The sequence below is a fragment of the Pangasianodon hypophthalmus genome, chromosome 23, assembly GCF_027358585.1.
Source record: "Pangasianodon hypophthalmus isolate fPanHyp1 chromosome 23, fPanHyp1.pri, whole genome shotgun sequence".
Taxonomy (NCBI): Eukaryota; Metazoa; Chordata; class Actinopteri; order Siluriformes; family Pangasiidae; genus Pangasianodon; species Pangasianodon hypophthalmus.
In genome coordinates, this window is record NC_069732.1 from 2,668,899 (window position 1) to 2,685,607 (window position 16,709).

Below are 16,709 nucleotides of genomic sequence, written 5' to 3' on the forward strand. Positions count from 1 at the left end.
CATGCTAATTTTCCTGGCATTTCAGTCGCTTCCTGTTTAATTGTCCTTAAATTCCTGCATTGAACTGCATACATGAAAGGGGCTCGTGGGTCGTCACATATGTCCCTGTAGGAACAGATGCAATGCTTAATGTCTGCTGGGATCCTCAGACGGATACATGCAGAATGAAAGACTGTTGTAGCGTCTAGCAGATGTTCCCATTTTAGCACTGATTACAAACTGCTAGATGAGAAAAATGTGCCATGATTACAGGCTTAGGATGTGAAAGAGTCAAAGCTAGACCTGTCACAATTATCTGAGATGATCATGGTTACACAGACATACTTTAATAGAAATATATCATCTTTCTTTTATAAAATCCAAAAGATTGCGCTATCATATGTATCTTAATAATGATTCTGAATCAGAGCCTGTGAGGTTGTAATGTAATGTTTTATTAGATAATGAATTTAGCCAAAAAATATCAGAGAAAGGCTTTTTGATTACGTAAGGAGTTAAACACCCCATGTTGTGCTGCTATAGGAAAATAATCAACGACGCAGTGGTGTGATGAACGGAGTTACTGGTACCACCCTAGCACATCCCTAAGTGTTTTATTCCTCTTATACAACAGCAATTCACCAACAGTTACAGTTTGCATTCATTAAAGAAGGACACGTTGTACGTTTTATCCATTTATAGTTACATTTAATGTTGTGAAATGTCTGAAAAACAAGTTAGTTCCTGTTTTCATGTACGTTATAGCAGCTATAAACAGTCTGCTGTGAACGAGCCGTTACTATAGAAACGATAACGTGTTAGAACGAGCTCATTAATACACATAAAGCCATGATTTGCAGCTGCACTACTGTCAGAGCTGCTGTTAGAGAAAACTAATCAACACCTTATCAGAATGAATCAACAGCCAAAAACTCATTATTATTATTATTACAGTCACAATCCAGAAGACGCTGCAAAACTGGTTGGAAGTGAAAAATAGAAACGTCTGTGCTATGTACAGTATCTGTCCTGGCAACGGACATGTTGTACCATTAAACCAAATTTAACAGCTGTTATTATGTCTAAAGATGAACGCATTGTTTAACAGGCTCAGTACATTTTACTGCCTTTGTCTCTGTAAGAATCCGGTCGTGTTCCTTTCTCAAAATTTCCATGTGTACTCATCCGCTGAGCGTGATATTATCCAGACACACTGACGATCCGGCACAGCTCCTAATGGACAAATGTGGTGTTTTCATATCGTGTATATGCACACACACACACACACACACACACACACACACAGAGTTAATTCTGGTTGGTTTCAGTAGGTAGTTATTCTGTTCGGTTCGTGGGGTGCACCGTACAAACGTTGCGTCATTCTCCGTCTGTGTCTGTACCTTCAGTCCCTCATACCTGTAATAGGCGTAAATCACTCTAGGAGAGGAACTGCGTGTTTGCAGGTCCTGACAACTACACGTTCTGTTTCTGTGTGTGTGTGTGTGTGTGTGTGTGTGACATTCACAGAATGTGGCTGTGAAAATAGGATTTTGACAGCAGTACAAATATGGGAACAGAGCTGCAGTCAAAACATCATGCCCTATTTTTTTTTTTTACCCCATTACCTGTTTGAACAGGCCACTGCTTTGTAGAACAGGTGTTTGCTTACGGCATAAAGCACCTACAGTTTCGTGATCTGAGATATTTTCACGATGCAGAAAGGACCTCTTTCCTATTTGGAAACACTGATGATATCAATTAAAATCTGGAGGCTACAGATCTGTGGCCTACACTGGAAAAAGGATTTTTTTTTAAAAACTATCTTTTCAAAGATATTGGACCCAGAACTGTCAGAGTTCACTCAGCATGAAGGATTATGATGAGCGCTTGAACACAAAAATGAAAAAGTAATTGATTTAAAATTCCACATGCTTAACCGTGTGTGACTCTCAGACATAATATACAATGGTCAGATATTTGCACACACCTGATGGAGAGACTAAATGTGAGTCCTAATGGAAATTGTTAAGAAGACCATGACATGAGGCATTTACATGTGGGGAAAAAAGCATGTGATGAAGTGAGCACTGCATAAAGGAGTTTTCAGTTATTAAATTTGTCAGTGTGTTTTATGCTGCCTTTGAGTAACTCCTTTTCCTGATGGTATCTGATGAAAAGTAAAGTGCTGTTGCTTAGGTTTTTTTTTTTTGTTTTTATAGCCAATCCAGGGGTATAAATAAATGGCGCATGGATAGCTTAGTGATAGCAGCTGTTTTGCAGAAAAAAAGTTCAGATGCAGACCTTGTTAGGTGGTCTACATTAGAGATATAATCGAATATGAATCCATTCTTCAGAATGAACAGAATGTGTATTGTAAACATGTACAGTACAGGAGGCACAATATGGTGTGCTTCTGGTTCTGCTTGTTTTTACCACTTCTACACACACACATGCAGGAAATGTAGCATGCATTTGTTTTTCCTGGCCAAGAATAAACATCCTCATAGCAGGAGAAAGAAGACACTCAGGACATCTGCAGGATAAAATCTCTTTGTTCAAGCACCTGTAACCTATTAAGTTACTGACACAGCCTGTAAAGGTTTATTGTTTTCCAACCATAAAGGCCGATGCTTTTCCCCTCTTTCTGACTGTGCTCCAGAGACCGGAACGATAAAACATGCAATAGAGTAAAGAAGTAAGCCAAGTCGAAAGTTGGGTTATATCACTGTTTAACTGCCTGGGTTCTAGCGTTCTAGATTTAAATGATGGTAATGATGTTACAGTAAGTTAACCAATCTGGTCACCTGCCATTTCCCACCCACCAGCCAGCTCTCCCCTTTCACACAGCAGCTACAAACCGGGCAGGGTGACACGTGCTTCCTCCAAGACACGTGAAGCCAGCTGACAGCACCTTTTCGAGGTGCTGCTCATGCAGCATCACACTCGGAGGAAAGTGCTATCTACCCTCTTCTATATACATAAGCTCACAAATGCCCACAAATGTCTAGTGTCTCTGTGATTGGCAGGGGAGATTATTCCAATTTCAATTCAACAATGGACATTCTAACAAAGCGGCTTTACAGAAATATATAAAGTCAAGATATATATTTTACATTTATAAATTTTACAGGTTATACTAGTTATATAGTTTATGCCTCTCCCACCCAGAGAGCACGGCCAGTTTTGCTGTCTTGGTTCCTGGCCATGGATCGTTTTGATATTGTGATTATCGGAACCCTGACCCTTTAGAAAAAAAATAGTTAAAGATTCTGCATATCACAACATGTGAGCTCCGTACATGTAATATTCACGCGTAGGTGGAGTTCTTACTAGAAGTCGCACCATTCAGAAGAAAATACACTCTTAGATTACATCTTGCACCATAAAGTGTTCTTGGGCTTGTCCCAACAATGGCTTCCCAGAGTGCTTCCCTATGAGAGAGGGTTCCAAGTAAAACCTTTTTTTTGGAAGATTAAAACATTCAATTAAACAATGACTCCTTAAAGAACCTTTTTAGAGGGTACCGTGTACCAAGAGGTACTTATTAAAATTCCTGATAGGTTCTAGATATTAAAAAGAAAATAATAATAAGCAAAAGGAACTTGTACTGCACATTTACCCCAGTTAATAAATACACTCAAAGAACAAAGCATTCTTAGCTTCCAAAAAAGGTTCTATTGAGAAGGAACCTACGCCAGTTCATTGGATAAGTAAGCATTTTAAGCTTCCAGAAAAGGGTTTTATTGGAAACCTTTCTCATAGGAAAACACTTTGTTGTAGCGTTCTACATAGACACAGAACCTTTACACATTCCCCTAAAGGGATAAACCCAATGTCTTGCTTATTCTTCTGAATCCGTTGACTTAAGGAACACTACTTAACCCAAATGTTGAAGAAACCTTAAGGTGTCTACTTTTGCTAAAAGTGCAGCTATGACATGTATAGTCTTTACTAATGTTTTTGTCTAAATGTCTGGGTTCTTATAAAGGTTCTCCGTTGTAGGGTACTGCATAGCTCTACATCGTTCTGCAACCTGAACCTGCTTTTTAGTGATTCTCAGCAAGGGCTCACTACTGCTTTGCGAAGACATTTCAAACCTAACTGCAATGAATTTCTCAAACAAATAATAAATGCAAATTGTTGTCATTTCGGGTCTGGATTTATTTCCAAATGTAAAGTGCATTATAAAGTAAGCACTCCATGATAAACCATTGAGGTTTAGATCCAATGAAGTACTTCCCTGGTGATCATCTGCAGCTCTAAATCATCTTCATCTACGACAAGAGTTCCACACAGGACGTAATTGTCCTGTGAGTCATAGCACATCTCCAACAGAAAATCTGGAAGCAATGATTTATTATCCTCAAATACTGCCCAGGGTTTTATGCTGATGTATGGTGCCAGATCTCACAGTTCTGACGTCATGAAAGTAGGTCGAGCATTCAGTGCAAAAACAGGAATCAGACTCCTACCATCAGGGCAGAAGAAGAAAAAGGAAATAGTAAAAAAAAAAAATAACCTTGTCAAACAATTCAGTGAACAAAGACATGAAGACAGAAATGCAGTGGCCAGGGAGAAGAATGGGAAAGGATGGGAATGTGGTCCATTGTTGGATGGACAGTCCATACGTTCCCCATCAGGACAGGGCAATCTTCTGAAAGCAGTATGCTCAAGTGTCAGTGTGTAGTGGGGTGTGAAATTTTGCTTTTCTTCACCCTGCAACCATGGGGAGGGGGATACAAACTTTTGCACTCAACTGTACCTACTACTTTTCTTTAGGGTTCTTCAGGGTTCTCCAAATGATTCCTCATTTTTGTCAGGTGTCTTACATTTAGCTTCTAGATACTTGGTAGACTTTTAGAAAAAAAGGTTCTTCAGGGGTTCTTTAAGGGGATGTTGGGAAATTAAGTGCCTCCTAAAGGAACCATTTTGGATAAGGAGACACCCCTTTACGGAACAACTTTCTAAATTTCCTAAGAGGGTTGCAAAATTCTAGCACTGCTTATAATTAATATACCTCAGTAAATACTCATTAGTGTTCCACGTACAGACATCGTGGGATTATGCAGATGGTTATCCAGATGGTTCTCTGTGAGCTTTGAGCAGTTCCTGAGTGAAAGGTGGTTTTTTTTTTCCTTGAAACTCAAAGGTCTCAGCGCAGCAGTCACTTTAGCAACACTTTCTTGTGTTCTGCTCGTTGCTAAGTTGCTGAGTCGGGTATTTCCAGCACTTTCAGAGCACCTGTTGTGCACACATAATCTCGCCAGTTGCAAATCAGACAACTGTTAGAGAAACCAAAGGGAACCTTTACAATTTTTCCCAATATAAAAAGGTAAAAAAGATAAACAGTGGCCTCAGGGACATGTTAGATCATTGGTCAGTGTGGGGATAAGACAACCTCGGGTCATTTTAATAATTATACAGAACAAAACAGACAATAAACAACTGCTGTTGTTCCCAGCAAGTGGCTCTTCACACACACACACACACACACACACATTAATGCCTTTAAATGTTTGAATGAATGAATCATGCTGAGTTTCGACCCGCTGTGTAGGAGAGAATTTTTTTTAAAAAATGAAAATTAAAAATAACCGCAGCATGAGTCAGCGGAAGCCTACAGCCTCGGCACGATGCAGTTTGTGATGTGTAAGGAATAAACCACTCTGTGTCCTGCTCTTCTAGGAAATTAATCAACGACGATGTGGTGTGATGAAGCGGAGTTACTATTATCACCCTGAAGTAGATTATTTTCCTGTAACAGCACAGCCCCAAGTGTTTTATTCCTCTTACGCCACAGCGATTTACCCACTCTTACAATCTTCTCATACTTTTATCCATTTACAGTTACATTTAATGTTTGCAAAACAAGTTAGTTCCTGTTCTCACATACGTTATAGCAGCTATAAACAGTCGTTCCTGCACCAGCCTGTCCTATTTGTATCAAATATTTGTCCACATTAGAACCCATTATCTGTTCATTTCGAATATTTGTATTCGTATTCATATATTCCAGATATGATTACAATTTTTAAATAAAAAATATTCATCTAAAACATGCTGATTAGATGCTTTAACCTAGGGAAAGTTTGGATAATTAATCTTTACAGTAAAAAGTTGTTGTTTCACTGCGAGGGAGGAAAACTATATGACTGCCATAAAAACACAACAGCGTTATAAACCCTCTCTTTAGTAAACAAGTTACATGGTCCACTTTCAGCTCAGACATGTTACGTGCGGCTCAGTGGACGAATGCAATGTGGGCCACACGTGAGCTCAGATGAACCATTGTGCCAGGCTTTTATCTTATTTTCATTCCATCTCTGGTGTGTCATTAATCTGTGTTTTGGAGACTTCGGAGTAGAAGAGGGGAGGGAAACTGCTGGCAAGATGAGAAGCTGTGAACTCAACATCAATCCTCATGTTACATAACACACAGATCATCCATCCTTCCTTTAGTGCTTGTGAGAGACAGACCTTTCTCCCTGCCAGACAGAGGTTTTAGAGACAGAGAGAAAAATTATTAGCGTCCTGACCTTAAAGGAAAGAGACAGAAAGAAAGAGGATTGGATTGCTGAGGGTTTTTTTTTTATTTGGACCCACTCTTATCATCCTCAAGTTCCATCCTCTGGGATTCAACTCGTAAACACTTTTTCCTCACAAATATCGTAACAGAATCAGCGAGTTATGTTCGACTGGGAAAATAAAGCGTAGTGTATTGTATTGAAGTATTAAACTTATTGTAGTTATGATTGTGAAACATAATTAACATCAACTGTCTCAGTGATTCATCTGCACTGTTTCATTTCAGACCTCATTATATAAGGAATAAAGCACTCCGTGCCATGCTGTTATAGGAAAATAATCAACTACAGTGGGGTGTGATGAATTGGAGTTACTATTTTCCCCCTGAGGTTGATTATTTCCCCATAACACCATGTCTCGAAATGTTTTATTCCTCTTATAATACATGAATTTTCCTACAATTAGTAGCTAAGTAGTAGCTAAGCTTTTATTGAAGTGGGAATGGAGCTCATTTCTGGACCAGAAAATTTTGATCGAACTCCTAAAACTAGCCATTATTATTATTTGCATGCCAATTTTACAAATCATATCATCTAAGATATCTTTCAAATAATATGTTTGTTATAGGTCTAGATAGATGACAGACTGCACCTTTAATCTAATCCAAAAGTCCTATAGCATTTGTTGTTCACTATCGTCAGAGTCATGAGCATGTAGATGCAGGTAGAATAATTAATGACAATCCAAATCATCAGGCAAAGGTGGAGTCAGTTTGGCAAAGGTCAAACAATCGTACATACAGTGTGAAATCGAAAAAAAGCGATCAAAATGGAGAGAGGAAAAGAGGACAAAAACCAGAAAGCCAAACTGGGAAAACTGCTCAGAATTGCAGATGGAAAGGACTGAGAAAAACCCTCACAAGAACTGCGGAAAGTGAGGTGATTAAACATGCCGAGTAACTGGCAGGAAACAGGAAGTAGGTGCGTTAGAGCTCAGGTGAGTTAGAGAGTTAAATCTACATGAGGTCTATTTAATTCTTTTCTTTAATGTATTTAGAAATTATTAAGCAAATGGTGGGTTTTTAGAGACTAGTAGCTAATTATTGGAGGACCATGACATGTGTCGTGGAAATAATTAGCAAACCATGTCTGAAACAAAACCTTCAGCTTCTAACCTTAGCCATTTTAAGGACACACACACACACACACACACACACACACGTGATCCCACACCAGCATAAACAGCACAGTTCAGAACAGACAGAACACATGGCATGTGGCTTTCATACACTTCCAGGCTAAAATATTACGATCTCTGCCTCATTTGATCTGAACGCATCGCTGCCTGTTGATCTCAAAATACAATTAGATAAAGCTGTGCTAGTGTTTCTTTAAACTCATGTGGGTGACTAGCCTAGCTTATTCCAGCTTCATGCTCGTTTACAGTGTGCTATTAGCACTGTGTGTAAAGTAGCATTTCAGGAAATCAGCTGTGATAACGTGTATCTGCTGAGACACAGCTGTCACTCAACACCACCCGAGTCCTCCTTAAACTACAGCGTGTGTTCCTGATAAGGCCTAACACACACACACACACACACATCGCATCATATTCCTACACTCAGAAGAGTCCCACTGCATGCATATTAATGTAAAACACTCAGTGCTGTGCTGTTATAGGAAAATAATCAGCAGTGGGTGGTGTGATGAAGCTGAGTCAATGTTACCACTCTGAACTTTATTTAATTTCCTATAAGAGCATGTACTAAAGTATTTTTTTTCTCTTATACATGCAATTTCCAACGGTCTAAAAGGAATTATATTGAAGAATGGCATGCTGTACTTTTTATCCATCTATAGTTACATTTAATATTGTGGAATGTCAGATATACACTTCAGACTGGGCAGCTGCAAAAATGTCACCTGATCTTTTCATAATCTTCATCTGTTCGGTTTCAGTGAGCCTGTGCCCCGTGTAGCCTCGCAGTTGTAGCCCATGCGCTTCAAGGTTTGATGTGTTGTGTGTTCTGAGATTCCTTTCTGCTCACCACGATTGTACAGAGTAGTTATTTGAGTTGCTGTAGCCTTCCTGTCAGCTCAAACCAGTCTGGATGTTCTCGTCTAACCTCTCTCATCAACAGCGAGGTGAAACCAGTCGATACGTGAAATAGTTGATGATGTAATAGCTGTTGTCAAAACAGCTATTGACATAAAGTGTACATGAGCTCCTTCTTTCTGCTTTTACTCACTTCACTGCTCCCGTAACAACTAGCAATACAAACTGAGATGTTGTTAATTTTTATATCTATCATTGTTGTGGTGTCAGGAACAGCCAGTGTCCTCTTGGGTTCTAAGATGTTTGTAACTTTTTTAAACTCTTTATAGTGGGTGCCAATAATTATGGAGCTGACTGTAAGCAAATTTGATTTTGCCTTTGAATAGTTCAACATTATAAATATGTGAAGTGTTCAAACAGTGAACTTTGTAATGACAGCTGCGCTAAACATAATGTTTTGCTGTGTGTGATTCCCAAATCCAGACTCACACCACACACACAAACACACACACACACACACACACACACATACGCTGGAATGAACTGAAATATCCAGACCACAATCTTAAACTGTAATTACAGGCTGTGCTCGTCTGTTTTGACATGGGTTTGGAATTCCATGTGCAATACTCTGTATGAAAGCATGAGCCCCTCTTCAGAAAACCTAGCCAAGAGCTCATATAGCTTCTTACATAAAAAACAAAATTTTACACAGTCACACTTTGTGCTTCCTTCTTCTGTATCTGTATTTCCTCCCAGCTGTGCACCAAATCTCTGGAGAAAATAAAAAAAGTCTTTCTTTCGAAGCACGGCCGGTGATTTAAACAAACGAGCCTCAGTGTGATGTCGAGTCGAGGCAGGAGATGTTGTGTGGGACTCTTTCAGAGGTGACGTCAGCACAAATTGCTTTGCTAAATGGCTAGTTATGTTCAGGAGTGTGAAGCTCGAGCCACCTCCTGTTGAACAGCAGCTCCAGTCCAGATGACTGGATTCCAGCCAGCTCATCAATGCCTGAAAAAGTAGTTCTGCTTACTTTACACTTTCCTGAAGGTTGTGTGATATCCATACACCATCAGAGAAAAAGTAGTTCCAGTAACTTTCCTCTTTCCTGAAGGTTTTGTGATCTCCATACACTGTCAGAGCCACACAACTACACCACAAATTCCTCCCTCTGAAAAAGTAGTTCCAGTTACTTTATGTTTTCCTGACAGTTTTGTGATCTCCATACACTGTCAGAGCCACACAACTACACCACAAATTCCTCCTCCTGAAAAAGTAGTTCTGGTTCCTTTACATTTTCATGAAGGTTTTGTGGTATCCAAACACCATCAGCAAAAATGTAGTTCTTATCACTGTACACTTTCCTGAAGGTTTTGTTTGCATTTTTTTTTAGCACAGAGAAATGTATCAAAACTTTCTTTGTGGTAATCACACACACACACACACACACACACACACACACATAGAGATTTGGTTAAAAAAAATGCTGGAGTATTCCTTTAACGTGTTTGAATCCAGCTCACAATGGAGACCAAACATCTGTGTGTAATAAAATGGGCTTTGTACATGGGCTGTCCACTGTGTCTGTGTGTGTGTGTGTGTGTGTGTGTGTGCGTGTGTGTGTGGTCATTAAATCATCAAACGATATTCAGTTTGATCACTAATAGAAGGCCAGGAGGGACATACCTGGTGAGAAGTGAGAGAGTCAGGATCTCTTCAACACAGCTGTTTTTCTAATCTGTCTTTAAATAGCACAGGCACGCTTTGACCAATAACCCTGCATGCTCTCAACCCCCAACACACACACACACACACACACACACACACTTGATCACATGCACAGTATGTTCTCACTTTTCAGTCCCTGTTGGTTTTCCCTGTGGCTGTCTGTCAACAAGCCATACTTTCATTAGCCACAGCTCAGTGTCAGCTCTGAAGTCCAGGATCAGTGTCACATTTTCTGTTCACACTCATAAAAAAGTCGAACAGTGGGCTGTCTGTTATAAAAGTGGGGTTTTTGGAACATGTTGTTGTTGTGAGCTGAAAAAGCGAGGCAGGACATCAATCACTGTGCTCAGGTTCCTGCTTTGAAGCTCTGCACCTGAGAACAGAGCCAGTGATGTTTCGGATCTTGATGTCATTTCATTTGACGAGACGTGAAGCGAGCTGTGGAAACCCAAATAAACGCAGCAGACATGCTGTCATGCATGCATTTCTTTTTAAAATGCAAACACGGCGGAGTGGAGCGACAGGCCACGCCTCCTCACTTATATAACAAATAAACGCTATTGCAGATTAAACTAATGAACATATGAAACTGTTTATGTGAGCAATAAAACACTGTCATTCTGTTGCAGGAAAATAATCAACAGTGTGGTGGTGTATTGAAGCAGAGCTACAGTATGTTACCACCCTGAAGCTGATTACTTTCCAAAGCCAATACTGTTTTATTCCTCTATTACCACAGCAGTTTGCCAAGATTACAAGTTAATTATTTATTAAAGAACGCCATGCCATACTTTCTATCTGTTTACTAACCCTAGTTACTTACGATGTTGTGGAATGTCTATGAAACAAGTGAGTTCCTGTTGTCACTTACATTATTGCAGCTGTAATCATACGCTCCATTACCAGCCTCTCTTTTTTCTCTTTCTTAAAGTTAATTAGACAAAAAAACACACTAGTCTTAAGGTTACTGCTTTACTTCTGGCCATTACAAAGCACTGACACTGGAGACTCCTTCCGTAAATGTTAAATAAATGTCTCCTTACAAAATAAACACCTTGATCATGTTTGTCATACAGTTGATAGCAGCTTCTTATCTATATTTTTAACTTGTTTACTCCTCAAATGCACAGTCCTTAAATGCACAGCTTTATGTTGGTGGAACACTTGTGTAATATTTTTCTTTATTTAGCAGGATGACATAAGAAACATTCACATAAGACTCTCCAGTGTGTACAGTATGTACCAGCTTACCACTGTGCCTTGGCCATCACTCACTCATGTCCCAAACTCCCAGAAACTCTTTAACTGTTCTTGGCATGGTCCCTCATTCCCTTAGCTGGTACTTCACAAGAAATCTAACGAACCCATCAGTGTTTCCATTCTGTAATTACAAGTTCTGAGTTGTAATATGATGTGCTGAGTTCTGAGTTTTTGTGGTTTTGGGGTTTGGCACTGCTCGCTCATATCCTACACACACCATACTCAAATCCTCTGTTTTTAAAACACCGTTTCCTTTTCCAGCTCATTAAAGCACCAGTTAGAATAATCCATATCATGAAATGCTAATCTGTAGAGAGGAAGATAGAACAGCAATCACACCAGGGGAAATGTGAAATGCCGTACACAGACAGTACAGCTTCGTATTAATCACATCACTGCACTGCTCTTACATCGCTCGAAGAATAATGCAGGTTTTGCTGTTTAAAGAATGAAAACCCGACTTTGCATGAGAAGTGAATGTTATTTTCCGCTGTAATGCATTTCACTTTCAGCAGTAATTTGCAGTCATGCTACACTGAAATGCAATCACTGTCCAATCTCCGCCCTAAGCCGTGCTCGTGGGTGTGGTTGTAATCAGACAAGTGGAGTACCTGAAGGTGTCATTTATAGTTTCTTATTGGTTTCTTCGTTCCTACTGCAGTAAACCTTAAATCATCAAGCTTTTCAGAATTATTACTCAAACATAATAAAAGTGTGAATCTAAACAAAAATACATACACTTCACAGCAGGGCCTGGGAGTTATCATAATTCTGGGTGTGTTTATTTTTGTAGATTTAAAAGTTATCCTCTTTTCTTTTAGGCCCTGATTTACTCTAGGTTTGTTGCAATTCTACCTAAAGATGCATAATACAGGGTGAAGTCAATGCCAATTTTAATATATTTCTACCTGCAGCCTGAAACTTATCTAGGAACAGCTATTACCTGTAGAAATTAGTACATCAGACGTTCAGGTATTACATTTGCAGAAGCTTATTTCAGTCTGAATAATAAGAAATATTTTCTAAATGATGTCTTAGTGTCTCAAAACAAGCAGAATGTTTCTCAGAATGATGAGTTGGTTGGTATCATATTAGAGATTCGGCATAGTTTCACACCTCAGACACGGACAGCATTTAAACACAGCTTTTAGAAAGGTTTTCATTGACAGTTACCTTATTAACAGAAAGCACTCTCATGTCTACACTCTAGTGTAATGTTTTCTGACAGATTTTCGACACTACGTCATCTTTAATCAGCATTATACTCGTGTTTCAGTTTCAGTTTGAGGTACGAGAGTCTCTTTGACGTGATTTTGCCTCAGATATAAGGAAGAAGTGACGCACGCAGACGCCTCATTTACATATTTCATTCCACCCCTACACTGCACATGACATCATTCAGTCATTTAAGGCATCTGCATGTTTAACGCAGAGATGACGTGTGCAAGTTGCGCAAAGACAAATCCTCCTTACAAGGTTGTGTGCTCTCTAGGGTTTTGTATTGACCAGTCCTGGAGGTGGTGCTGTTGTAAAATCACGACAGTTACCATGACTACCGGATGAAGATTGCCTCTCCTCAAAGTTGGAACGAATCAGCCTGGGATACGCCTCGTTTGTAACGACCAATCACAGGCATGATCACATAGTATGTTCATACACAGAGTTTGTTCAGCTGTCATGTGCACGATACAGTGAGCGCATAATATCTGTTTGCTTCACATTTACGTCACATTGTTTGTCAAAGCCTGACGAATACTGTCTCCCTTTTATTCATTCTTTTATTATCTCTGTTTTATTCTTCGTAAATCACCTGTGAAAACTTGCATTCTCTGTTATCTGATAAGATTACTGAGCAATTAGTGGCAGTTTCCCGACAGTTATGATTCAGAGAGACATGTTCAGATCTGTCGCGTACAGGTCGTCATGACCTGTAAAATCTAAAAGCGCAGTAACAGATGTGAAGAGGTTTGTATGAAGAGGTGTGTGGGAGGCTCTCCAGAGCCCTCATGTCACCTACATTAAACCACTCCACAAAGAGCAAACCATCAGCGCCAGATCCTATAAAGGAAAAAACGTTTGCTCAAATTGCTATTTCGTAACAAGCGACAGGAAAGCAAATGTGCTTACAGCTCTGCTTACAGCTCTGCTGGAGAGGTAATAGTATAATGGCATAATAGTATAATTGTGTAATAGTGTAACTGCTTGTAGATATTCTACATTTATATATAGATTTAGATTTAAGCGTGTTCATTGAGCAGATGCTTTTATCCAAAGTGGTTTAAAAGTGACACAGAATAGATTCAAAACGTAGAGGTGTTACCGGAGCTGACAGTAATAAAGGTGCTGCAGGACTGACTTTCACCACCAAGAAAATAAGAAATAGAAATAATCCTAACCTTAATCTTAACCTCTGTAACTATATCCTCAGTAACTCAAACATTAATCTTAGTAGCCTTACCCTTAACCCTGATAACCTTAACCTCAGTAGCCCTAACTCTAACCCCAGTAGCCTTACCCTTAACCCTAACCATGATAACTCTAACCATGATAACTCTAACCCCAGTAGCCTTACCCTTAACCCTAACCATGATAACTCTAACCCCAGTAGCCTTACCCTTAACCCTAACCATGATAACTCTAACCCCAGTAGCCTTACCCTTAACCCTAACCATGATAACTCTAACCCCAGTAGCCTTACCCTTAACCCTAACCATGATAACTCTAACCCCAGTAGCCCTAACCCCAGTAGCCTTACCCTTAACCCTAACCTCAGTAGCCTTACCCTTAACCCTAACCATGATAACTCTAACCCCAGTAACTCTAACCCCAGTAGCCTTACCCTTAACCCTAACCATGATAACCCTAACTTCAGTAGCCCTAACCCTAACCCCAGTAGCCTTACCCTTAATCCTAACCTCAGTAGCCTTACCCTTAACCCTAACCATGATAACTCTAACCCCAGTAGCCTTACCCTTAACCCTAACCATGATAACTCTAACCCCAGTAGCCTTACCCTAACTGCAGTAGCCTTGCCCTAAACATGATAACCTTATTCTCAGTAACCCTAACCTTAACCTCAGTAATGTTGGCTTTAACTTTGGTAACCCTAACTCAAACCCCACTGACCCTAACCTGAACCTCACTGACCCTAACCTGAACCTCACTGACCCTAAGCTGAACCCCACTGACCCTAAGCTGAATCTCACTGACCCTAACCCGAACCTCACTGACACCCGAACCTCCCTGACCCTAACCTGAACCCCACTGACCCTAAGCTGAATCTCACTGACCCTAACCTGAACCCCACTGACCCTAAGCTGAATCTCACTGACCCTAACCTGAACCCCACTGACCCTAAGCTGAATCTTACTGACCCTAACTCGAACCTCACTGACACCCGAACCTCCCTGACCCTAACCTGCTACATATCCACATCAGTGAGCAATTACTCAGCCTGTGAATGATACTGTCATGGTTTTAATCATGTAGCTTCCATATGCTCTGATAAAACACACGTGGTATCAGAAGTCTGAACACTCGTGTCAGATTCTCAGTACGTTGTGTTTTTCTTCTCAGACGCGGCGGCTGAGCAAAGCGGAGCGTCAGCGCTTTAGCGAGGAGGTGGAGATGCTGAAGGGGCTCCAGCACCCTAACATCGTTCGCTTCTATGACTCATGGAAGTCCACCGTTAAAGGCCACAAGTGCATCATCCTGGTTACTGAGCTGATGACGTCAGGAACACTCAAGACGTAAGCTCAGTCCTGTCAGGAATAAAGACACACACACACACACACAAACACAGACACACAAAGACAGACACACACACAAACACAGACACACACAAAAACACAGACACACAGGCACACACACACAAACACACACACAAACACAAACACATACAAACACACAGATGAAAAACATTCTTTCTTTCTTTCTCTCTCTCTGCCTGCCTGCCTTTCTGTCTGTCTGTCTTCTTTCTGCCAGTATGTCTGTCTGTCTGTCTTTCTTTCTTTCTTTCTGTCTGTCTTTTTATTTCTGCCTGGCACTTAGAGAAATGGTTCACTCCTCTCTCTTGCTTCCACTCAGATACCTGAAAAGATTTAAAGAGATGAAGTTGAAACTTCTTCAGCGCTGGAGCCACCAGATCCTGAAAGGCCTCCACTTCCTGCACACACGAACTCCACCCATCATCCACCGAGACCTCAAGTGTGACAACATCTTCATCACGGGTCCCACTGGATCGGTCAAGATCGGAGATTTGGGTCTGGCTACGCTGAAGAGCGCCTCCTTTGCTAAGAGCGTCATCGGTGAGTTAGTGTAGCGGCCGGGGGTTTGTTAGGGTGAGCTACATACTTTCACTCTGCTTCTGAGTGAAGCCAATCGATTCTGAATCGACTCACTGCAGGAAGCATGCTGCGTGTTTTGTTTTGTTTTGTTTTGTGTTGTTTTGTTTTTTGTTGTTTTGTTTTTTGTTGTTTTGTTTTTTTGTTGTGTTGTTTTTTTGTTGTGTTGTTTTGTTTTGTAGACGTGGGCTGCTAACTGAGCCACAGAGCTGTAGCGCTCCAGAAATGCCATGTGTCCTGGAGATTTGAGAGAAAATAATCACAGGATGTGACACGAAATGTTTCAAACTAGTTATTTATTTAATTATCGAATCATGTATGTGGCACTGTGTCTGTGTTTTCTGTGCTCTGGGGATTTTTGTGATTATTACGCACTTGTGAAAAGTTTAGATTTTTTCGTCATTGTATTTCTGAACAGTGAATGAAAGAGTTTTATGAGGATGTTCTCTCCTCAACACGCCTCTCAGACAACGTTTTTCACTTTTCGATCAGTTTAATGATGTTTAGTTTGAGAATCAATTTCAATTCAAAACAATCAATTTCACTCTGATACAGATTCAGTAAATGGACTAGTAGGTGTGAAAGCAGCATAAGAGACCATTCATGCTCTGTATTATATTCTCATAAATGCCACAATAGCCACGGCAGCACTTTTTGTGGAACCGCCTCTACACATTCCTGTAACTCATTTTGTCTAGGGATACATCAGTAAAGTTAGAGTAACTGGCGACGTAGCAAAAGGTGGAAATACGGCTAGTCCCTTATTACGGCTGTGTACGCTGTTATCTCAGCGGTGAAACTGACCTTCACAGTTATTAC

The 16,709-nt window shown here is 40.3% G+C and overlaps 1 protein-coding gene across 4 annotated transcripts in view; it reads left to right on the forward strand.

Moving 5' to 3' along the window:
- wnk4b (WNK lysine deficient protein kinase 4b) overlaps nt 1–16,709 on the forward strand; it is a 70,998-nt gene that overhangs the window by 14,128 nt on the left and 40,161 nt on the right. For all 4 annotated transcript variants that reach the window (XM_053228332.1, XM_026946022.3, XM_053228333.1 and 1 more), the window contains exons 2-3: nt 15,124–15,296; nt 15,634–15,854. In XM_053228332.1, coding sequence (XP_053084307.1) covers nt 15,124–15,296; nt 15,634–15,854 — 394 coding nt within the window. The remainder of the gene's footprint in view (nt 1–15,123; nt 15,297–15,633; nt 15,855–16,709) is intronic.